The 24,000-nt window shown below is 51.3% G+C and overlaps 3 protein-coding genes across 3 annotated transcripts; all 3 read left to right on the top strand.

The window, feature by feature from the left end:
* Positions 1–626: 626 nt before the first annotated feature.
* On the top strand, positions 627–9,565 carry DDX51 (DEAD-box helicase 51). The gene is made up of 16 exons (XM_026037449.1): positions 627–649; positions 732–1,019; positions 1,450–1,720; positions 1,848–1,998; positions 2,938–3,083; positions 3,473–3,544; positions 3,726–3,832; positions 4,556–4,664; positions 5,289–5,434; positions 5,853–6,051; positions 6,448–6,563; positions 6,662–6,778; positions 7,486–7,587; positions 8,062–8,125; positions 8,361–8,495; positions 9,036–9,565. The coding sequence occupies exons 1-16, from the start codon at positions 627–629 to the stop codon at positions 9,060–9,062; spliced, it is 2,073 nt and encodes a 690-aa protein (XP_025893234.1). The 3' UTR covers positions 9,063–9,565.
* Positions 9,566–10,490: 925 nt separating this feature from the next.
* Positions 10,491–14,630, top strand: LOC112945968 (glutathione S-transferase theta-1-like). The gene is made up of 5 exons (XM_026037722.1): positions 10,491–10,639; positions 12,477–12,564; positions 12,832–12,982; positions 13,171–13,347; positions 14,141–14,630. The coding sequence occupies exons 1-5, from the start codon at positions 10,528–10,530 to the stop codon at positions 14,345–14,347; spliced, it is 735 nt and encodes a 244-aa protein (XP_025893507.1). The 5' UTR covers positions 10,491–10,527; the 3' UTR covers positions 14,348–14,630.
* Positions 14,631–16,267: 1,637 nt separating this feature from the next.
* On the top strand, positions 16,268–24,000 carry LOC112945967 (glutathione S-transferase theta-1). The gene is made up of 6 exons (XM_026037721.1): positions 16,268–16,383; positions 16,509–16,562; positions 19,180–19,267; positions 20,746–20,896; positions 22,879–23,055; positions 23,678–24,000. Exons 1-6 carry the CDS (start codon positions 16,272–16,274, stop codon positions 23,876–23,878), a joined length of 783 nt encoding a protein of 260 aa, XP_025893506.1. The 5' UTR covers positions 16,268–16,271; the 3' UTR covers positions 23,879–24,000.

Below are 24,000 nucleotides of genomic sequence, written 5' to 3'. Positions count from 1 at the left end.
AGGGGATGGAGTTGGGTGATCTCGGGCATCAGTTTCATTCTGGTTGGTAAAACAAAAAAGAGCTGCTGGGTTTGGTTTCCTCCTTTCTCAGGTATTTCACTGTACAGTCAGATAGCCTTCTGTGGATATGTTCCTGCTGCTGGGATCCAGAGCCTATAGTTGTCCTCCTTGTTGCCCTTGCTGCCATTGCGCACCTTCCGTGTCCTTCGTTTGTCACCTCCTTCACTACGATGGACACAGCCCTGGGTCCGGCGCTGTGGCTGCGGGAGCCCCTCCGTGAGCTGCCCCAGGGCAGGGGCATCTGCTGTCGTGCTGGGTGCGGATCCGCTGCCCACCGTGCGGCTCCCTCCACGTGGGCGGCTCTCGGGTAGCTCCCCGAGGTGGCCGCGGGGCAGCGAGACCCGCTGGGGTCCCGCGGGGCGCTGCGCCCGCCCCCCGCCATCTTGGCCGCCTCCCGCGCCCGTTGGCCGCCGCCGGCCGTTACGCGCTCGTGCGCATGCGCAGCGCCCCCGCCCGGCAGGCGGCGCGCGCCCCCTCGGCGCCTTCTCGATCCTTCCGCCGCGCCGGTGACGCCATCTCAGCGCGCCCGCGCGGCGCGGGGCCGGTGACGCCATCTCAGCGCGGCCATGGCGCTCTTCTGCATCAACCGGTAACGGCGGGGCGGCCGGCGAGGCCCGCGGGCCCGGCCCGGCCCGGTCTGGTCTGAGGGGGGTTGTCCTTGTTCTCCGCAGGTACGGCGGCGAGGAGCCGGGCGCGAGCGAGGAGCGCAGCCGGGCGCTGCTGCAGCGCCTGCGGGAGCAGGCGAAGGCCCGCGAGCTGCGCAAGCGGCAGCAGGAGGCGCCGCCGCCGCCGCAGCGGGGAGAGAGCGGGGGAGGCGCCGGGACCGCGGCCGCGAGCGGCTCCCGGGCGGCGGCAAGGAAGAGGAAGCGGGAGCGCGAGGAGGCCGCGGGCGGCCGCGGCGCCCCCGGGGCACGGGCAGGCCCCGAGGCGGCGGCCGGGCCCGCCGCGAAGCAGAGGAGGCAACGTGGGAAGAAGCCCCGGGCGGCCCGGGAGGAGCAGGAAGCGGGTAGCGATGAACGGGCCTGGGGCGCCTGGGTGCTTCGTGGCGGGCACCGCCACCAGGGAGGGGCAGAGAAGCTGCATTTTGAGGAATTTGCTGGATTTAGCTGATAATAAATTGTATCTTCCTTGACTTAACATGTTTCCAAAGCAGGTCTTGTAACAGTAGAGAGCCTCTTACTATGAACTTTTTGGAACCAGCTTCGTTTAATTTAAGGGAAGGGAAAAATTGTATCATCTTTGTCTTCAGTTGTCTTAATGCAACCAAGGCAATATTGAGGTCTTGTACTTGGGTTTAGGAAGCAAGACAAGCTCACAGGTCGTTAATTAAGTTTTACATTGTAGGGGTATTCCCTGTGTGTCTTTGGTGTAATATATTCTGATCTTTAGTTTTATTTTTTTCATTGTCCAAACTCCAGTTTCCCAAGAAGCTGATGATCAACAGGAGAACAGGAGTAACCTTGGAAATAAATCTCATAAAAGGAAGAAGAAGGATGAGGAAACCAAAGGAGCTGAAAAAATAAAAGAGAATGGTGAAAGCGCGGAAGGAGATCAAAACAGAAAGGAGGAGCTGTCCATAGCTGCCTTGGAGGAAGAGACAAAACCACCACCTTCTAGTCTGGTGTTTCTTGGTGATTATGACCAAAAGCCAGTGCAGAAGGTAGGTGGCTTTACTGACTTGTGGTGAAGTCCAAGGAAGGAAGAGGCATCTTATCAGCTTGTTTTATGGACTGTATTGCCCGCTTCATGGCAATAGCACTTTGTTACTTCTTGTCTCCCTGCCTCAGGTTCAGCCCTTCTTACCACAGTGGCTTGCTCAACCCAAACTAGTGCAAAAACGAATCAAAGAAAATCTAGTGCCAATCACAGATGTCCCAGGAATTCATCCCAAACTGTTGAAGAAGCTGCAAATGAATGGAATAGAGTCCTTTTTTCCAGGTATGTTAATTGTACCCTCATCTTTTTCTAAATTGACTTAGTTTATTCCGATTGTTTGTGTATCTTTTCCTATGCGGTATGTATTTTGTGTTAGCCAAGCAAAAAAAAAAATAGCCAAAAGCAAGTTTGATGTTTTAACTTGATCACACCCACTCTAATCCTTCACTTGCAAAGTGACTCCTTCACATGCAAAGATTGGGGTAGGTTGAGAACAGTTAACTAATCTTAAATGCAGCTGCATAAGATATAGTGACATAAAGTCATAGCTCATAACTGCCAGAAGAGGGAGATCTTACACATGTTCTCTGTGTTTTTTTTTCTTCCCTTTGCTCCCAGACGTTTTATTTCCTTACTGTGCACAATCTCTACTGCTAATTGGACCATAATGGAAACCTGCTTAAATCATAGAAATAGCAGAAAGCTGTCCAAGCAGAAAACAACAGATAAATAGCTGGTTTTCTATTATGTTGCCTATTTTGTAGATAGGTACAGTAAGTGCCAGCATCTAAATATGTAGATGAAGCTTGTGTTTGCACAGCTGGAAGCAGGGGTGAGGCGAGGAAGCAGGGAAAGTGGTATCTCCTGCCTTCAGCTGTAGTGAATTAGCCCAGATTGGCAGCTCTGGGCCTACAGCCTTACTCAGACTGCTTGGGTGCATGAGGACAGCAGGACAAGCATGGTTATAAAAATATTTAACATGGTAGCACGCAAGCATTAGAAATGGCTAGATTCTAGGAGAGGAAAATGTCCTATATTCAGTGGTAGGTTCATATTAATGAAAAAGAAACAGATAAAACTAGATAGTCTCTTCTTTTAACTTATGTTCCTAAGCACAACTGCCAACATGGAAACAGATCCATTGCTGCTTTTTTGGAGATAGACTAGGTTTCAGCTCAGTTCATTAACTTGTGAATACAACTTATTTCTTTTTAATTCCAGTTCAAGCAGAGGTGATCCCTGCTATTCTCCGGAGTGCATCCAATGGGTATTTGATGGGGCAGGGCGGATACCGCCCCAAAGACATTTGTGTCTCAGCACCTACTGGCAGTGGTAAAACCCTGTCTTTTGTCATACCTGTAGTACAGGTGAGTCTGCCCACAGGAAATGTCTATAGGGAGAAAAGCTAAAGTTGTGTTTCTTTCACAGCAAAATTTGTGAAGCTTTTAGAGGTAGATAAAGTCGAAGAATTTTTGGACATAAACCACCAGATTTTAGCTCAGGTCCAAGCTCAGATTTAGCTCAGTTTTTAGCTCAGATTTTAGCTCCTGTCCAAGGAAGCTGTACAAGTGCCATTGATCTCTGCATCTTGTTCCCTTTCACAGATGAAAGGCGCAGTGTAAAGGGTTGGGAGGGTAGAGAGGAATGAAATGGAAGCAGTTCTAGGGGATGCATTGAGCCCATCTTCTCAGTGACTCGGGTGTGAGAATCCTCTCTGCCCTGCTTTCAGGAGCTTATTTGGCCTTTGTTTTGGCAGGCTCTACTAGATCGAGTGGTTTGCCAAGTACGAGCTCTTGTTGTTCTGCCCACAAAAGAACTGGCACAACAGGTATGTGGCTCTTCTCCCTCTCCCTGAGCAGAACTGGGTGAGGGAAAGGCTGCTGCTATAAATATTTCATCTGGCAGCTCTGGTGACCAGCCTCTTAATGGGTTTGATGTTATAAGTGTGATAGAAAGCATGATTTTAACTGGCTTCATTGTGGCTAGTAAACCCTATCTCTTCTTTGCAGGTGAGTAAAGTATTCAACATTTACACCGATGGTACAGGTCTGAAGGTTGTTTCACTTGCTGGCCAGAAATCTTTTGCAAAGGAGCAGGAGATGCTTGTCCAGAAAAAGTAGGTTACATGGCTTAGATAAGGTTTATAGAGTTTGTCTATTAACTATTTAATCTCAGTAAACAGAGATCAACATAAAACTATTGCATAACATCACCACATGATGATGATTTTAGATAGTGCATTTGCGGTAAATGGTGATTATTTTGTCTTTATCAGGGTGCATACTACTACTTTGTGAATTTTTGGGGGGATGTTACCAGAGTAAAAGTAACATGCTTGTAAAAAGGGAAAGAAATACCTGTTAAAAGTGTCTGCCATGTTCACTAGTCAAGAAAAACAAGTCATAAGCAGAATGGTGCTTGTCATGAGGTGTCCAGCACAGAGTTCTTGCCTTGGTTTTGTAAGGTGCTGACAGACTTTGAACCTTTATCCCAACATACTGTTCCATCAGAGAACAGAGCTGAAATTTAGATAATATTGGGTAAAACTTACCCATAAAAAATACCCCACTGCAAGGAGAACCCTATTACCATCTGCTTGGTAACGTTTGTTAAAGTGAGATTTTGCTGCAGTTAAGCTTTGTTTTGTAACAATGAGGAATGTTCCTTTCTGTTTCAAATGAAGTAGTGTTACAGAGAATAGAATTTAGTCTCCAGCACTGCCTTTGCATGCTCTCCAAGGTAATCAGAGGTACTAGTGTAGGCTTAAGTTCAGCTGAGCAAGGGTCTCTGCCACATGGCTGCAGGGAGGAAGTTCCTGATGGGCTCTCTGTTTTTTCAGAGTGACAGGCTACTGCAGCCTGGCTGATATAATTGTGGCCACACCTGGACGCCTCGCAGATCACATCAGCCAGACCCCGGGGTTCAGCCTGGCACAGCTTCGCTTCCTGGTGAGTCAGCTCCATGGTCTCCCACCTTAGTGCAGGGTCTGTTACATCTGTAATTCCTACCTTGTACGTGTGCAGTGTATAAATAATGTCAGTATTGGAAATGCTGCCTGATCTTCCTGCGCGTTCTGGATTGCTCAGGCAGCTGTCCCCAGATGAGGTGTTTTATCCCAGCTCCTGACACCCGAGTGCCCTGCTACTTCCCCTTTTCTTTTTCCTCTTGTAAATGCACAATAAAGCCTTGGCAAGTATTCATCAAAAAATAGGATTTCAGGGTAAATTATCAGACTGTAGTCGTTTACAAGTGTATGGGAATCTGTACAGACACACAGAATTGCTATTCAGGATTTTGATATTTTTCTCTTACTCAAAAGCATGAATTGCTTATTGGAGGAAGGAAGGAGAAGGAGCATAGTTCTGTGGAGTAAAAGCTTGCATGCAATCTGAGGATCACCATTGTCTTATACAAAATTGTTTTTTATACAAAATTGTTTCTGTAGCCTGTATTTCACGTGACAGGGTCTTGCATTATGGAGCAGTTATTACAGAAATAGAAGGACAATAAAAGCTGTGTATGTAGTGGCAGACAGTATTTAACAAGTCGTGTGTTTTGTCTTGTGAACTCAGATCATAGATGAAGCTGACCGTATGATCGATGACATGCACCAGAACTGGCTGAACCAAGTTGTCAAAGCTGCTTTCCAAGCAGATGACAACTCTGGCTCCAATAGACTTTTTCACAGGACCCCACCAGGGCCTGTAACAGCAGCCAGGTGAGTTGCAATGTGCACTTCTTTGAACTGGTAAGACAAACATCAGCACCAAGGTGCTGTCGTACACAGCTGTAGGCTCTGCCAGAGCCTGCTGGCTCAGTGAAGTGTCTGCCAAACTTTGGCAGCTACTTTTCCATAGGTGGAAAGAGGTTAAGGTTGGGGAGAGGGGTGGCTAGGAAGCAAAGATGTGTGTTGGGGCAGTGAATGCAGCTGTGCAGTGGATTTCAGAGTATTGACCTGATCTGTCTGTGAACTCCAACAGAAAATGAGGGTGGAAAGGAAGCCACAGGAAAGGCCCTGGGCAAGGACAAGAGCTTCAAGAAGATATAATTGCTTCCCTCACAGCATCATTTGAGAGCACTCCTAGAGGAATTCCTTAGCTCTGCCCCCAAAGATCAGTTCCTGTGCTTTATTTCAGCTCCTGGCATCCTCAGATACCCTTACAGAAGCTGCTGTTTTCAGCCACGCTAACCCAGGACCCAGAGAAGCTGCAGCAGCTGGGCTTATTCCAGCCACGCCTCTTCACATCTGTCTATTCTGAGAAAAAATTACCTGGAGGTGGAGCAGAGACTGAACAGGACCCTGATGAGAAATATACCCTGCCTGAGGGGCTCTCGGTATGACATGAGATAGGAAGTAAGAATAACATATTGACACCTCAGAGGTCCCCCTCCAAGCCTGTGTACAGCATTGCTCCCCAAAGCCTGGGGAGACAGGTCGCTTTGGCTTCTCAACACGAGCCAGTGCATGTTGTTACTTGCCATAGGCAACAGTGAGAACACCCGACCACAGATCTGCAGATCTCCACAGATCTCCACCTTGTATCTTCCCAGTACCTACCTATGGCTTATTCTAAAGTTGGTGACAGTAGGAGGTCTAATTTTTGTTGCCTTTGGTCAGTAGCAAAATCTCCAGTCCTATGGAGGCCTTCGACAAGAAATAGGTTTTGGAGAAGACAGCTTGGCAAGAAGTAGTTACTGCATTTGATTGTTTTTCTTCCTTGTCCCTTGCAGCAATGTTATGTACCTTGTAACCTGAATTCCAAGCCTTTGCTCCTCTTGCACTTCATGCTGAAAATGAAATTTAGCCGAGTGTTGTGTTTTACCAACTCCAAGGAGGCTTCTCACAGGTGACTACATTAGTAAGATGACTGCAGTGCCTCTCCATTAGATAAGGTTAGTAAGTTGAGTAAGAAAGTGACAGTTTTTCTATTGCATTTACCTACAGATTGTTCCTGCTGATTCGAGCCTTTGGTGGAGTCACTGTGGCTGAGTTTTCTTCCCGGTTGCCTCCAAATGAGAGACATAGAACCATGAAGGAATTTGAACAAGGAAAAATACAACTGTGAGCATCCTAAACGAGTTTCCTGCATGTCTTTCGACACAGGCTGTTGCCAGTGTGAAAAGCATGTTAGGACCAAAGCACATTTATACAGTCTGCCCTGTGAAATTGAGCATACAGCAAGCAAAAGAGATGGGAGACTTGAGCTTACACCTTCTGAATTACATTAACGCCTATATATAATCTGGCCTGTTTTAATCTAGTTGTGATATGAGTTTATATGTGTTATTTTGTAACGAGCAATAAAAGTAACTGGCTGTTGGCATTGCTGCCCAAAACACGTGCAGTGCTATAGATGTTAGCCTTGGTGTATGTGATTAGGATCAGCGTTCAATGGAATGAAAAGGGATGTTATTGCTAGAACAACTATGTAAAAGCATAAATGCTACATGTAGCTATGGCAGAACATCCATTTTTATGCTTTCTACTGTAAATGCTAAAATGGGAGCTGTCAAGATGAGCATTCTATGCTCGGAGAACCTGGAAGCAGCCATTAGCTTTCAATGTACAACAGCAGCTGAGTAGTCTGGAGCGATTCCTTGGAGATCTGCTGGTGACTAGTGCTGTTGGTGACACTAAGGAGTGACTTAGTGCTGTGCTCAGCAGGCAGTTTGAACAGAGATGAACAACCTTAGTGCTTACACTTGTTATCTATACTCTGTAGTACAGAAGACATTACTTGAAAATAACTCTGTATACATTGAAAACAGGTTAATCAGCACAGATGCCACTGCTCGAGGAATCGACATTAAAGGAGTGAATTGTATAATAAACTATGATACTCCTCAGTTCATCAGGACATATATTCACCGGTAAGATAATCAGCAACAGAAGGAATAAGTGCCAACTTAGTTTACTTAGAAATGTTTGGTAATATTAACTCTCACTTAAAGGGGTATTCGTGCTGCCTTTTTGAAAAATTATTTTTTTAACTTCATATGCAAATAGCTTTCCAATCAAAATTAATCATATCTCATTACCAGACTAATATAGTAGTAGAATAGAGGGCCAGGACCCTATTATATAAAATATATTTTACAGAAGCTAGAAATATCCTTAAGAACAGTGTCAAAAATTGGCTTTCCAGATGCTCAGAAAACTACCAAGACTTTACAGCCATGAATGACTCCTAGAAAAGTTCATTCTTTGTGATGCATATAAAACCTGCTGTTCTGACCTCAAACGCAGAGTTCCTGAAATCTGGAGAATTTGGAGGTCTCTTGGGGTTGATAATGGGAGTGACTACAAGATGAAACTCATTTACCTGCTCACTTTTCTGCTTTCAGAGTTGGAAGAACGGCACGTGCAGGAAAAACAGGCTTAGCTTTCAGCATGGTCCTTAGAATTCAGGTACGTCACTGATGAGAGATCTGTTCTGAGGAGAAGCAGAGAGGAGTGTGAGGAACATATAGGGTTCATATCTCCTGTCTTCTCCAATCACCTGAGCTTTGTATTTGGCTGTAACTTTCTATTCAGTTATTTCCCTATGTGTAACACTTTCAAAAACATGCTCCTTGTCCAAGAGCATGACCATTAAGCCTGGTCCTCGTCTCACCTTTTCCTCTGTGTCCGCTGTGTTGTGCAGGAGCGCAGGTTTCTGCAGATGTTGAAGGATGCCGGCATCACCGACATAAAGCAGCACTTGGTGAAGGGCAAGTTGTTAAAACCGTTGGTGCAGCAATATGAAGAAGCTCTGTCTAAGCTTGAGAAAACAGTCAAGGTAATTGGAACAGCGAAGAAAGAAAACAAATTGCAACTTTAGACAGTTTGTTGCAGCCTGTGGCCAGCATAGGTTGGCTAGTGTCCAGGAACTGAGATGCACCTTCAGGTCCAAGGCAGTACTTTGGGGTGTATCATTATAAAATACTTGTAAAAGATAGGAAGAGAGAAGGACGTTCTGCAACTGAACAAAAAGTAGGCAGAATTTATGTTCCCTTTTCTATTTTGCCTCTCTCTCTCTCTCTACCTCTTGCACTTTGAATTTGCCTGATGCATAGCCTAGGGACCCATGATAGATCTTTTGTGCTGCATGAACTCTTATTTGGGAGGCTCCCAAATCCAAAGCAAAGCCTAGACCTCTGTACCTGAAAACTGTCATGATTTTGAGGTGCAGATTAAGGGTGTTAGAGAACTTGGACAAGTCACAATTGTAGTTAAGGTAAGGCAGAATTAAGCTGTTAGCTGTAGTGTTGCCTGAGCTCCCTCTGTGTCACCCTGAGACAGTGTCTTCAGCCACCTTCTTGATTTTCATTTTGAACAGGACGAACGAGCACAGAGACGAGCCTGAGCGGATGCAGGCACAGGGGATCGTGTGCCTCTCGTGCCGATCGTGTGACGGATGGTGCTGCAGAGCACCGTGGCAGGGAGACACTTCCCGGGCTGAGGGGTTGGCTCCTCCTTTGTCACGTGCTGCCTCTGCTGTTGTGAACTTTGCTCCCATTTCAAGGTTGATGGAAGAGAGTTCACTTTGTTTGACAAAACAAAAAAAAAAAAAAGAAACTGCCTCGTGGAGAACTTGACGTCGTATCCTACATGTTCTTCTGGAGCCTTCAGTCAGTGAACAGAAGAGTCTTCTGCAATCCTTGAACTGAAATCAGACTTGAGTCTGATGAAACTGCTGGTCAGCAAAGGCAATGACTGTCCCCTCCCTGCCTCCAAACCAGGACAAATGGTGTTTCAGTCTTGCTGCACAAGCAATGGTATCTGCACATGCAGAAAGCCTATACCCCACCTACAGCGGACTGGTGTTTGAACAGCTTTTGTAGGGTGAACTCTAACTTTTAAATACTATATATATTTTTTAAAAAAACATCACTGTCTATTAAACATTCCTAGGCAGAGAACAGGATGAGGGGAGTTTTGTGTATCTCTTCTTGCCCTTTCTACATTTAGTGACAGTGGTAACCATGGGTATTATTAAGTGTTAGGTTAGTGTTAGCACACACTGATATAGTCTTGCGCCCTGTTAGGTCCATGCAAGCCCTAAATATCCGTGTGGCACATGCCACTGATATTTTTAGCTGCCCCTGGCACAAGCCTTGCAGCTGTTAAGGGTCTGGCCAACTTCCTAGCTGCAGCCTCCACCCGCGTTGATGGGATATGGGACAGTCACCCTCAGTGAGGGGCATTTGCTGGGGTGTTTGCTTTCCTCACACAGTAAATATATTTTTTGTTAGCACTACAGGCCTGGAGCAGGATGAAGTAAGGAAGGAGGTGTGGAAAGCTGGGGGAAGAGACGGATGCGTGGAAGGCTAGGACAGCAGTAGCTTGCGTTCTTTGATGCAGGTGTGTGTCTTAGGACCCGCACTCACAGTACCAGGGTGGGCAGATGTTCGTGCAGCCCTGCAACCTCCCTGGAGCAGGCAGAGACTCAAGCTCTGGGGTGCCCAGGGAGCCACCCCCGGCTTTGCTTTTCCTTATCACTGCAGTTAAGGGTCCCTATCAAGATGAACCGCTCCTGCTCCGGGGCTTCTCGGAGTTTGCCCGGGCGCAGGGCCGTGTCCTCTGCACCCTGCGTGCTGGGGGCTGCTCAGGGGCCGGGGGCGCTCGGGGACCGGCGGCAGCGGGGCCGGTTGGCAGCGGGGCTGCCCCAGTCCCGCCCCGCGCGCGGCGCCGCCCCCGGCTCTCTCTGCAGCCGCGGCCTTGGCGGCAGCAGCCCCGGCCTTGGCGGCAGCAGCCCCGGCCTTGGCGGCAGCAGCCCCGGCCTTGGCGGCAGCAGCCCCGGCCTTGGCGGCAGCCGCGCAGGCGCCGCCATGTCGCTGAAGCTCTACCTGGACCTGCTCTCGCAGCCCTGCCGGGCCCTCTACCTCTTCGCCAAGTGCAACAACATCCCCTTCGAGTTCAAGCGCGTGGACGTCATGAAGGGTGAGTGGGGCCCGGGCCGCTGCCCAGCGCGGGGCCCGGCTGCTCGGCCACTGTCCGCTGAAGTGCAGCCCGCCCGGCGCCACAGGCTCCGCACGGGCCCCCGGCACCTTCCCGTGCGCTTCCGCACAAAGCAGATCCGGGAAAGAACAAACGTTTCCCCATGGAACGCCCATGACAGCATGGGGGATAAGCTGAGATCCTGTGTGCAGGAGGGGACACCTGCGATGTGCGGGACCCCCAGCACCCTCCTCTCCCCGATCCACGCCCCCCATGGCAGCTCCCGGCTGGGCTGCAAGGATCTGCGTGGGGCCAAGCTGTCAGCCCCCCTTTTACCAACTGCAGCAGTTAGCTAAAAACTACCCCGACAATTAAGCTAATTTAGACATTAAGATAACTTAGAGGACTTAAGAACTCCCAAGCAATGAAAACTTAAAACGCTGAAAGCTGAGAAGGTTCCTGGGGCTCCAATTGATAAAAGAACAAACAAGGCTGCAATTTGCTGCTGCAAAACTTGCAGTGTGTCTAAGCTCTAGTTCCCCTTCCTGCCTGAGCCCTTCCCTGGCTCCGTGTTGCTGCTTCTCTGCTCTTACTGACCTGTGTCCCAGTAGGAACGAGTGTTTGCAGGATTAGCTGGGATTAGCCCCCTCGTGCACACTTCCAGTAAATGGTTGTGATGATACTGCAGGAGAGACCAGTAGTCAAACAAGGAGCATCCCAGGGAATGGAAGAACTGGGATGGGCAGCAGGGACCAGACTGGAAGCGGGTTCAATCCCAGTTTCCTGATGCTTCATGCCCTCCAGCAGCAGTGTTTGCTTTGACCAGTGCCCTAGGATTAGGTCAGGGGGTTAAAAGGGGTAATTTGGTTTACAGGAATGCTGGAGGAGTATCTGATTCCTGCACTGTGTGTGGTGCTGTAGAGCTCCTCTCCCTGGAGCTAGGTGCAGGACAGACAGGTATGAGCACCTGAGCACTGAGACCCCAGCTCAGGGCTTCCCAGGACCTTGGGTGCAAGGAAGCAGGAGTGGCCTTGCTGCAGTAGCGCGTGTCACAGCACCAAGTAAGGGGACACAGACCTTGATTTGTGCTGGAGCTTTGTGAGGTTGGGCTCAAGGACTCAGGAGCAGGTTGAGACTTCAAATGACAAAACTGCCCTCTCTTGTTGGCTTCCCTCCTTGCCTTCCATGTTTTGGGCACCTAAAAGCTAGCTTGAAAGCAAAATCAAATCCATTTTTACTGTTCAATCTGCATATGCAGGACTTGCACATGGAGCTAGATTGTTCTTAACCACATACTGCTTTGTATGCAATCATTTAACTCTTGGCTTTACCTAGGGGCTAAAAGGAGAATATAAATTACCACTTTTTCCAGAAAAACGAAGTCTTTGGGTTCCTCACTGTCCGTATGATTAAGCCACCTCCTTTTGGATATTAATATCACCACTCCAAGCAGCTCAGCATTCCCTCTAGGAGGGGGTATTGCCTCATCCAAGCGCCTGGCAGGTACCTGCAAGGACAAGGACACCTGTCACAGCCCTGCCGACAAACAGGGCAGATCTGAATGGTGCCCTAACCAGTGTGACCTTCCCGAGCGGCTTCTCGGGCACGCAGGCACCAAGCAAGGCAGCTGTCATCACCAGGCAAAGCCACGACCTGCCCTGTGGCGCTTTTCATGAATTTAAACAAGTGAATTTAACAAGACTCGTGAATTTAATCAGGAGGGTGTTTGTGCAAAGGGAGCTGGGACCCCGAGTGCCACGGGTCTCACAGGGGTGTGAGGGATTTGCAGGGGTGCACGGGACTTGCTGGGGTGCGAGCAGCACTGCCTCCTTCCCCACAGGGCAGCACAGGAGCGAGGAGTTCCTCAAGGTGAACGCCCTGATGAAGGTGCCAGCCTTGAAGGACGGGTCTTTCGTCTTAGCAGAGAGGTGAGGCTGCTGCCAGCGTACGGTTGCGTATCCTTGCGGGGAGCTCCCTCCTTCCCATCTTGGCTCCATTTCCAAAAGCACTGTGAGCTGCGGCTCGCGCACGGGCAGCAGGTCAGGCCCCTCAAACCCCCTCACACTGTGACCAGGGCACCAATGCGTGTCCAGCCTAGCACCTGAGCTGGGCCAGGTCTGCACCACTGTTTGGGATGGGGGAAGGATGAAGCTCTCGGATCTCCTGCCCTCACTGGCCCTTCGCTCTCTGCGTAGCATCGCCATCCTCCTCTACCTGAGCCGGAAATTCAAGACGCCCGATCACTGGTACCCGTCCGACCTGCAGAAACGGGCCAGGGTGGATGAGTACCTGTCGTGGCAGCACACCAGCATCCGCGCCAAGGGGAGTGAAGTGTTCCTGTCCAGGGTAAGCTTCCTACACTGAAAACTTAAGTGCTAACAGCGGGGACTTCTGCGGTGCAAGAAGACATCCCCTGTGTGTAGGACTTCTCTAGGGATCCGGGTGAGGGATGCTTAGAAGTCAATGGCAGGGCTGAGTTAAGTTTGGATTGAAACATATAAAATGCAGCATTTCATTTCTTGTCTCCCTGGTAGTTGATGCTGCCTGTCCTTATCGGCCAGCCTCTGCCTCCAGAGAAGGTGACAGGAATCACCCAGGGGCTGAACTTCGTCCTGAAGCAGTTTGAGGAGAAGTTCTTGCAGGACAAGGCCTTCATCGTGGGCACCGAGGTGTCCCTGGCAGACCTGGTGGCGCTGGTGGAGCTCATGCAGGTGAGGCCAGGGCAGGCCCAGGTGCTGCAGCTGCACCCACGCTTCCTAAATGGCAGCTCTTCCTCTCTGCGGCTTGTTGCGGTTTAAACGTGTTCCTTGTTGACGTTGACCATAATGGAGATTGTTTGCCAGGGAATTTTTACTTTGATGAGAACTTCTTTTCATAGATTTATGCTCAAAATGACATTTTTTCTTCTATAAAAAAGAGAAAAATGACAAACCGGGTAGAGAGGGAGGAAGAGGAGGCTGGGAGAACAGCTCCCTTCCTTACAACAGGACCTCACAAGGGAAACTAACTCCATCTGTGGCTGAGAGTTTTTATATGGTCTTCATTTAACCTTTTTTAACTGCACAGTAGGGGCTTCCCATCCCCAGACTGAAGCACCCATGCACTGCTGTGGTTGTCTAGAAATAGAGGGAGCCCTCTTGTATCTTAGGTGGGAACAATATCTATTTGATTACCTTAAACTCTCCCATGAGCAGTTTCATAAGGTGAAGTGCTGAAAGAAAGAAAGTACAGATGTTTGGAGGAGGCAGATTGGTCTCCACAGACCTCTGTGTTCCTCCTGAGGACACTCCTTGGCTTAGCCAAGGGAAGGCCCTTTTGCTGCGAGTCCCACGGGAGCGCAGCTGCTGAGGATGCCAGCACTGGATTCCTCTTCCTACCAGCTAAGAGAGAAGCCCAGGTGGGGACTGTACCCTGGCTGGAACCGGGATCATCCGTGCTCCTGCAAAGGGCTTGTCTGGTGCCTGTTGGATCCTGCTCTCAGGCTTTGTCGCTCTCTCCCTGCAGCCTGTCGGTGCCGGCTACAACCTCTTTGAGGAGAGGCCAAAACTGGCGGAGTGGCGCAGCAGGGTGGAAGCAGCGGTGGGGCCGAAGCTCTTTGAGGAAGCCCATCAGGGCATCTTGAAAGCCAAGTACATGACTGCGGATAAAATTCCACCTCAGGTGCTGGAGAATATCAAGAAAGAAGCCTTAAAGCAGTTTGGCCAGATTTAGGGGGTTACACTCTAAGCAAAGTGGGTTATTTTGTGTGAGCTTTTATATCATATTTCAGCATTTCTTCTAAAAATTACATTAAAATGGCACTCTGCAAAATGCCCTTCCATCACAGCCTTTCTGCAACTTAGAAGAAAAGGAAACTCCATGTTGGACTACAGCGAGCTGCTTCCCTTGCAGCTCCACAGCCTTCTCTCTCTTGCTGCAGAGCCAGTGGAGCTGCTTGGGGACTGAGGCAACTCCATAGGAGGGACCTGGAGCTGGTTAGAACTGCCTTTTTTTTTTTTTTTTTTTTTTTTTTTTTTTTTTTTTTTCCCTGTTGCGAGCTTTTTGGAACAAAGCAACAAAGAAGAGGCAAAGATTTGCTGCAAGTAGGGCAGGTCTCTCTGCCTAGACTTTCCTAGGTGAAAAGGGGATGTCGAAAGTGTCCTCCCATTGCAACAAGCGTTTTGCTCCTTCAATAAGAAGAGAGAAGCCAAAACCAGCCTGTGGATGGGGGCCCTGCCCAGGATCCTGCTAGATCTGGCCCCAGACGTTGCTGCCTCAGCAGCTGGTGCAAAGGGCACCGTAGCCCCTCAAGAGGAGTCTCTCACTTGGATGCAGGTAGCATCAAGCAGCCCCAGCCTCTGGAGTCACCTGCAAAGAGCAGCCTGCACGGAGGGAAGAGCTGCTTTGCTAACCGGAGCCTCTGCCGCACGCGCTGCCTGTCCCCGGGCCCTGCCGGTGCTCCGCTCCCCTCGGAGCGACCTTGGGAGCTCGGACACGGCTCTGATTCAAGGTGTTGCTGGGGTGGGGGCAGCGGTGCCCCAGGTAAATCTAGTGCCTTAAATAAAAGCTAATGTCCTGCTCCTTGGGTGTCGCCGCGAATTCTCCGCTGGGAAGGAAGCGGCTGCTGAGTGATGCTGCCCGCAGCGCGGCACCTCTTGTACCCTCCTGGCTGTGTGGGTTTGTTCCCTTTTCCTGTCCCATCCTGTCCCTGTGAAGTCCCAGCGCCAGGTAAGGGAGAGGAGGGGGGTCCGGTGCGTGCGACTCTGTTTCCCCCCTTGCAAAGCAGCGGTTGCAGTTGGGATCCTGGCTGTACCTGTGCCAGGGAGGCTGTACCCACCTGTGCAGGCTGTGCTCTGCAGCTGTGGGTGCCATGTGGCGCCGTGGGTGCTGGACCACGGTCACCCTAACCCAAGGCAGCGCTTTGAAGTGCAGATAGGGCTCATGGATCACGGATCAAGTGAGCCACGCATGAAGGAGCAGGGTGAACCTGCGCTGCTAAGGGCACTGCCCAACAAGGGCATGGGTGCTCTCGCTGGTAGCTCCAGAGTGGGGACCTGCCATCGTTCTGCAGTACAAGAGCTTTTCTGACTGCATGGCCCATGCAGGGCAATTTCCCACTCCTCCTGCGCGCTCCGGAGCGGTTCCTGCCTCCCACACAGCTGGCCAGGACGAAGTGGCTGCAAAAGCAGCATCCCAAATAAGTGCCCCAACCTGCAGTGGCGCGAGAGGAGGGTGGCAGGTCCCGGCCACGCTGAGCGTGGTGCCCTGCGAGTCGCCCGAGCGGCTGCAGCGCCCGCCCTGCTGCCAACCTGTCTCCCGCATCTGTCTCATCCGCGCCCTGCTCTTCCAAAGCAGGGGGCTGGTGCGGAGCCAGCGCGGCCGGGCTCCTGATCCTGCGCGAACACAACCGCCTTCCCGCGCCGGGCAGGGCTCCCACGGGGGCTCTCCCGGGGGCTCCCCGGCCCTTCCAGCCGCGCGCCGGGCCCGTCCCGGCGGAGCCCGCGGGAGCCGGTGCCGCCCCTCGCCCCTCCCGCGGCCGAGACCCAGCGGGGCGGCCCCGCGCGGGGCCCGGCCCGGCCCGGCCCGGCCCGGCCCGTGCGGGCGCTGCCCCCTCCCGCCGCGCAGAGCCGCGCAGGCCGCCGCCGCCGGCGCCACCATGGGGCTGGAGCTCTACCTGGACCTGCTCTCGCAGCCCTGCCGCTCCATCTACATCTTCGCCCGCAGCAACAACATCCCCTTCGAGTTCAAGCACGTGGAGCTCTTCAAAGGTGGGGCCGGCCCGCCCGGCCGCCCGCGGCGGCCCCGGTCCCGGCGGCGGCCCCGGGCCGGCAGCGGGGCAGAGCCCCCGCGCTCGGCGCCCCGCGCTCAGGGCGCCTCTCTTGCCTCTTGGCAGACTCGGTGCTGGGGAGGAGGCCGGCGGCGGGCGGCGCGGAGCAGCCGCGCACAGGTGAGGAGCGGCCGCCGGGGACACTCGCCCTGCGCGGGGCGGCGGGGGGGGCCCGGTTCCCACCCGAGCCGGCGGCTCCGCTTTGCGCCCTTTGCCCCTCGCGCCGCGGAGACCCGGTGCTCCCTGCCCGCTCCCGCTGCCTCCCGAGCCTCCCGCCCCGCTTTCCCTGCAAGGTGCCGGCTCGGCGGGTGATTTTCCAGGGGGATTTTCCAGCTCGCTGTAGCCCTGTGCAGGGCGGCGGAAAGGCGAAGCTGCCCTCGCAGCTCGGATGGGGCAAGTGCAGGTTTAGGGAGATTCGATCCCAGCGGGAAGAGAAGGCGCCTACCTGGAGGCTGGTGGAAGGGTGACGTGTTCCTGAGCCTTGAACCCAAGGCTTTTCCAGACAGGGGCTCATCCCCCGCACAGAAAAGGCCGGTTCGGCAGCACCTGCACGTTGGAGCTGAGCAGGTGGCCCCAGCAGTCTCAAACAGCCGCCCCGGGAAGGGGCCGAGGTGCAGGGCTTCACATGGAGCTCTAATTCCCGGCTGTCTCGCGGCTGCGCTGCAGCTATTTTTGTGGATCCCCGAGGAATGTTCCTCCAGCCCTTGCGAGCAAAGCGGTCACAGCGACAAGCCAGGAGCGCCTGGGAACCGTGTGCTTGGCGGAAACGTTCAGCTGTTCACACTCGTCCAGCGCTATAACAAGACTGTTGCCCGTTTATGTCTTGCGTTTTCCTGGTAAACTGCTTTTCACTTTTTTTGCCTAATGCAAATGATTGTATCCAGAAATCCTTGGCTAAGGAGATGGCAAGGCAGGGATGTGACAGGCAAATGGACTGATTTTTTTTCCCTTTGACTTCTTTTCCCAAAACTTGTCCCTTTAGTTTTGTACGCCGGTAAATCCCCTCCCTTGCACAGTAGCTTCCCCTGAGCATCCAGCTCGCAGCCTCCCTGCCTCCCTCGAGCCCGGCATTGCACAGTGCAACACAGAACTAGTTACACCAGGTGCAGCTGGTGCCCAACAGCCCTGCGCGTCACCGCGGTGTCACGGGTGGGACAGCCTGGCCACCCGTGAGCAGCTCTGCCACAGACACCTGCGGGAGGAGAGGCAGAGTTGCCATCAAGTCAGTGTTTGCAGCGAGGCTTTTACCAGCTCACACATCAGCGGCCGGACCTCCGCACGGGCCTCTGTGTCTCCCTGCAAACCTGCATTTCTCCTTCCACTGCCAGCTGTAAGCGAACGGGATGGGCCAAAGGCTGGTTTCATTTCTCTGAGACTAATTCCCACCGTGCGTTTGTCCAGCAACGCGGTGGCTGCTGCTGCCTCCTGCCCGGTGGCAGTAGCTCTTGAGGTCTAGGCCGTGGTTTCTTCGCTAAAGGCTCCTAATCTTCGAACAAAAGGGATTTTGGAGTGAGACTCCCTGCTCGTTGTGTTGCCCGGACCGGCCGCTGCGCCCTGAAAGGTAGCGTCTCTGTACCGAGAGCTCTGCAAACAAGCAGAGCAAACAAACGCAGACCTCCTCGTGGTGCGTGGACTCCCGGCCGGCTCCGTGGCGCAGAGTTGCTGACTTGCAGGTTCGGCGCCTTCAGAGGAACCCACAAGCGCGATTAGATATCCCGCCGTGCTGCGTGCAAGCACCCGTGGCCCTGGAGTTTAAACTCCTTTATGGGCCACATCCGCCTCTTTTTACTTTTACTCATTTTACTCATCCACCTCTTGCGTTTCGCCATGGGGCAGGTGGACCCGCTGACCCACAGCTGCCTTAGAGGTGTGTAGGTGTCCCAGCCCCTCGCTGGTTTTCTGCTGTGGAAGCAATAAATTATGTGTCCCACGTCCCGTGGCTGATATTCCTGTTTCTTCCCATCCCAGCAAGAACTCTGGAAGCATCTCAGTGTCTGCAGAGGGGCCAGCTCTGCTGACAGCGCTTGCTTTTCTTGCGATTACTCAAATTCCTCTGCTCTTTGGAGACGAGCGAACTATAGAAAGACTTTGCTCCATGTGCCTATCAGCCAGCCAGGGGCCCTTTGGTTATTGACCTGCTGCAATGATCTCAGCGGGCCCAAGGCTTCCAAGCTGCCTTCCAGCAGGGCTCCATCCTAGCTAGTCAGCCAAGTCTGTGAAGCCGGAGGAAAGAAAATTCCCTTGTTTCGTGTTGCCTGTGAGACGTTTGCTTTGTGAGGAGGCTCTGCACACTACTCAACCCTTCCAGACCCTGTCTTCTTCGCAAATATCAGATATTTTGCGTTGCTGGGTTATCTTTATCCCAACTTCCCTCTTTTCCCCACGTCCCTGCGGCTTTCAAGCCAGGCCAGCTCCTTCTGCTTGTCTGCAGCAACATTTCCAACGACAGCGTGTCCAGGTGGTACCTGAACTCCTCCTTGTGTGTGATTCTTCAGTAGATTTTACCTGTTGCAGGTACCAGTGCAGCTCAATTTCCTACAGAGCCTTGTGGTCTTCTCCATGCAGTGATGGGACTGAGCAGACCGCACTGTCTGCAGATGGCTTTACTCAGACTGCTCAGTTTTCTTTCCTTTTAATTATGGAATATGACTGTATGGGAAAAACATAACTCAGTTCTCAAACTGTCCATCTATTTCATTGACCATTCAACCTCTCACTTGCCTGTTCTTGTTGATAGGGTCATCAAACAGCGAAGGGGCTGCCAAGGTCAGCGTGCTGAGGAGGGTACCGGCGCTGAAGGATGGGGACTTCACCCTGGCAGAATGGTAAGAACTAAGGTCTCAAACACGCCTGGCTCCCAGTAATCCTGTTCAGGAGATGTTGTTCCCTCTGAACAACTGAAAACAGAAGGATTTGCCATGAACTGGATGGTTTAATGATCTGCGTTGGCATTTCAGTTTCTGTGTTCCTGAAGAGAAAGGAGATGAAAGTCCATTGAGCCGCACGGTTAGGGTTCTGCAGGGGAGGATGTGGATGGTTCACAGAGGGAGGTGGCTTTAGAAAGATGCTCCTTGGCAGGAACTTCTGTGATTATACATGATAAACTAGCCATTTGAGTCTGGTTATAGAGAATCAGGTCTTTTTTCTGCCTAAGATGATATTACAAGTGCTTATTTTCTCCATCACATACCTTATCTCTTGGTTTGAGGAGGATAATACATTGCGAACTCATATCTTGACATAGGTCTTGACATATATACATATTATTGCATATAATTCTTTTATTTCAGATGTCTTTACCTTGCACGTACCACTGCAAAGTGAAAAAAATCTGCATGCTGTGTCATACCTTGTAACACATTCAATATTTGTAATAGTATAACCTCATTTATAATCTCATTTCCCTTATTTCCATTTTCTTTGCTTGAATTATCTTTCACAGCCTAAATTGATTAGCTGCCTTCATTTCTTGATCCTGCCCCGGATGCAATTACCACAAAAACTGGATTATAAACACTGCAGGGAAACGTTTAAAGCTTATCAAATCCCTGGGAGAAAGGTGGAACCACTTCTATTTATATGAATCACTCAGAAAGTCCAAATTAAGCCCTATAGAGACAAAATTTATGTTTTACATTCTAAATCTACTATGGAGATCTATGATCTAACTCATTACTAGTATTTCAAGACTGAAACAATTGAATTACTGTAGTAGGAGGCCTTTATTTCTCTCTTTTTGCCCACATGGGGTTTTCTGTGGCATGGCTTTTTATTAGCAGCCTGCATGTTGCTGCAGATAACTAAGGCTTTGCTTTTCTTCTTGATGATAATTCGTAATGATATCAACATAGGGACCTAACAAGCCAAAACAGAAGAGTCTGAGGGCTCTCCCTGCTGGGATTTCCACTGGCTTCAGTGGAAGCTGCAGGTTCGACAGACCTGGATGTGCTCCGAGGGCAGCATGACTCATTAGACAGCTTTGCTTTGTGCACACGCACATAAATATCAGTAGGTCTCAGCGAGACGGCTCGGAGCAGCTGAGGAGCGAACGTTGCTGATAGATGATTACGGAGATTTACTGTTTGTTTACGCAGTGTCCAGGCACTGCCCAGCAAAGCGGTGGTTTCCAGCAGGCTCCAGTGCTCGGAGGGGTTAAGGGGAGCGGGTGCCAGCAGGAATCAGGTGCCTCTGCAGGTCCCTGGGCTCCGTTCAAATGTGGATCCGGGTGCTGGCTCGTGGGGTGTCAGGGGAAGCTCTTTGGGCGCCCATGCTGACCCGTCGTGTCTCGTGGCTGTCTGAGCAGCACCGCTATCCTGCTGTACCTGAGCCGAAAGTACAACACTCCCGACCACTGGTACCCGGCGGACATACAGAAGCGGGCGCAGGTGGATGAGTACCTGTCCTGGCACCACGCCAACATCCGCGCTAACGCTCCCAAGACCATGTGGATCAAGGTAAGGAGAATTCATACTAAGATGTCAGCAAAATGATGCTTTCCTGGCAGAATCCTCAGCACTGGAACAGGCCCGATACCATTGAATTTGTCACACTGATTTTGTCACATCCCTTGTGCTGTCCCTAGCTGGGAGGAGCTTTCCTCATTGCTCAGCATGGGCTTCTGCAAGAGCAGCTTTGGTTGTTTCTGTTCTTTTACTTAAAGCCGGTGTGATGAAGGACGTCTCAAAGCCCAACACATTTTCCTTGCTTGTGGTGGACAAATGTGTAGCAGATTGGAGCCTATCGCGGCCTCCCCGCCGTTACACAAGCGTGCAGCTCATGCACAGAGGTTTTGCTGCCTGGACTTGGCTGCTGGAAGCTGAACGCCCGTGTTCCTCAAGCACCAACTCCCTGGAGTCCAGCAGGGTGGGAGCCTGGAAGAGCCTGCGCGCTCCTTTGGGACTGGCTCTGCGACAAGCAGAACGGGGGTACAGAAAGAAGGGCAGAATCTCTCCATTGAGTGAGGTCAGATGGATTAATAGCGAGGCAAAATTAACATGAAAATTAACAGAAAGCCACTTATTCTCAGTCGATTGTGCTGGCCACCAATCTCCAGGAGCTCCTCTGAAAGTTACATTAATGTCCTCTGAGAAACCCAGGGGCAGATACAACCCTACAAGTATAGCTGTGATATAGATTATCACATCTCAAAATAAGGCCTGTCAATAAATGGGTAAGGACGTTGCCATTCCTGTGTTGTTTGTCCTTATTCATGCTTAACAGAACATCAGGATTCATTTAGCTTTTGATGTATTGACATTTGAATTTTGACTAAAGAGCACAGAGAAGCAACAAATATGAGTCAGATTCATGCAAAAAGCAGATTTTCCTAGTCTCTGCAGGCTGCCATTGCAGTGCTTCGAGGCAAACAAATCCAGGTCATTTCTGCTGCTGAGAAGATACCCCAGCTGCAGAAAAGACCCTCAGAATCCTTGGAAACAGAAAAATGTATAAAGCCACCGTGTAACATTAGCTAAGCAAGGGAGAAGACAGCCCCAAGAGGAAGGAAAGGAAGAGGATGTCGTTTCAGAGCCACAAGTCCCATCATGTGTCACTGGAACCGCTTCGGAAAAGAACTGGCCATGAATTTTCTGAGGAAATCGATTCCGTGTGCATTCGGCAAACACCCTGCCTCGGATTAAGCAACCACGACGTGACTTGCTGAATAGACCAGCAGTGAGGACAAATTTATTCCACTCTCACAAATGGAAATTTATATCTCTAATTCTGCTTATTAATTATATTTCTTTTGAAGCTGTGGTAGGTGGAGGCAGGGTAGCTGTGAGAGCTCCATTAGTGGCACACATCCTCATGAATCATTGCTGGAGCAGCAAACCTCTCCAACCATCGGTTTTTAATTTGAGATTTGCAGCTGGCTTCTTTTGCGGATGCAGTGCTCATCAGAGATGCTGGCCTGATGATGGGAGGGCCAGCAGGCCCATGGGGATGAGGCCCACGCTCCCCTGGGTGTGCTGAACTGAGGCAAGATTGCCATAGAGCTGCTTGGGGACCATGGAAGGGCTTGTGGAGCAAGGATCCTCACCCCATCTCAGCCTCGCTGGCTGCTGCTGCTGCCCAAGGGAATCATTTTCCATCGAATCACAGAATGGCTGAGGCTGGAAGGGACCTCCAGAGATCATCCAGTCCAACCCCCTGCTCCAGCAGGGACACCCAGAGCACGGGGCACAGGGCGGCATCCAGCGGGGTTTGAAGACCTTTCCTGGCGCTGCAGGTCAGGCATGTGGGACCGCTCGTGTCCACACACTCCTGCACTTGGAAATGCAGCAGCCTGTGAGGGTCCAAGCGCATCCCCTAACGTGTTTTTGCTGCAGGGTGGTAATGTCAGCAATCCCGAGTAGCTCATGGGCTGTAACTTAGAAGACTCAGCCCGGTGCAGGAGGACGTGGCTGGTGGCACTCCAAGTCCATTCTTCCCTCAGGTGCTGATTCCCCTCTTCACCGGGCAGCCCTTGCCCACGGAGAAGCTGCAGGAGGTTATGGAGGGGCTGTCGGCTTCGCTGAAGCAGTTGGAGGAGAGGTTTCTCCAGGACAAGGCTTTCATCATCGGCAGCGAGATCTCTCTTGCGGATCTCGTGGCCATTGTGGAGCTGATGCAAGTGAGTGCAGCAGCGCGGGGAGCAGATCCCAGCACGGGAGGTGTCCTGCTGCCGGGTGGGAATGGGCTGCAAGGGCATCTCAGCAGGACTGCCCTGGGACCAGGTGGATAATACGAGTAGGTTCTGAAAACTGGTTTAAAAAGGAAGGAAAAAAAATAGCTTCATCAGTTCCCTAATATTTCTCCTTCCCTTCATCCCTTATCATTGCTATTTTTGGCCTCTGGCGAAAGAGGCAATATAAGAATATTTTTATCATACAAGAATATTCTTCTTCAGATGGTACTGGCCCATGCCATGCCTGGAAGGTGCAAGTGAATCTCAGCTAGATGCAACCAAATTAAGGCTGTCACAAAACAGGGGTGCTCTCTTAGGCCATAGGGCTTGGATCTTGCAATTCAGAGTCATTTCCTGCTCATAACCGTACTCTAGAGACTGGAAAATTGCAGTTCAGCTTCTGTGCAGCAGCATGTTTTGGAGAGAGGTACAGGCACAAGGGGAGTAAATCACTCCAACTAAGACATCAGTTCAGGCAACCCTTAGCTTTGGCCTGGGCTGTTCTTGGGGTTGGCTTGGTTGCCGTTGGGTGCCGGGTGTCTCACGGCCGCTCTGCCCGTCCCTGCAGCCCGTCGGAGTCGGCTGCGACGTCTTCGAGGACCGGCCCAGGCTGCTGCAGTGGCGTCAGCGCGTCGAGGAGGCCGTGGGGAAAGAGCTCTTCTTCCAAGCCCACGAGATGATCCTGAATATCAAAGAACTGAGCAACATTCAAATCGACCCGCGTCTCAAAGAGCACCTGGCGCCTGTGTTGATGAAGATGTTGAAATGAATTAACCCGTGTGACCATTTTCCCTGCCCTTCTTTTTACCTTCTTCCCTGATCTCCACTTTTCTGTGTAACTAGAAAGAGCTCGGTAGTTCTTACACAGAAATTGAAGGAGCTCCCAACCTT

This window comes from Nothoprocta perdicaria, unplaced genomic scaffold (assembly GCF_003342845.1).
Source record: "Nothoprocta perdicaria isolate Ctin4 unplaced genomic scaffold, notPer1 scaffold_2, whole genome shotgun sequence".
Taxonomy (NCBI): Eukaryota; Metazoa; Chordata; class Aves; order Tinamiformes; family Tinamidae; genus Nothoprocta; species Nothoprocta perdicaria.
This window is presented reverse-complemented; position numbering and strand designations above follow the sequence as displayed.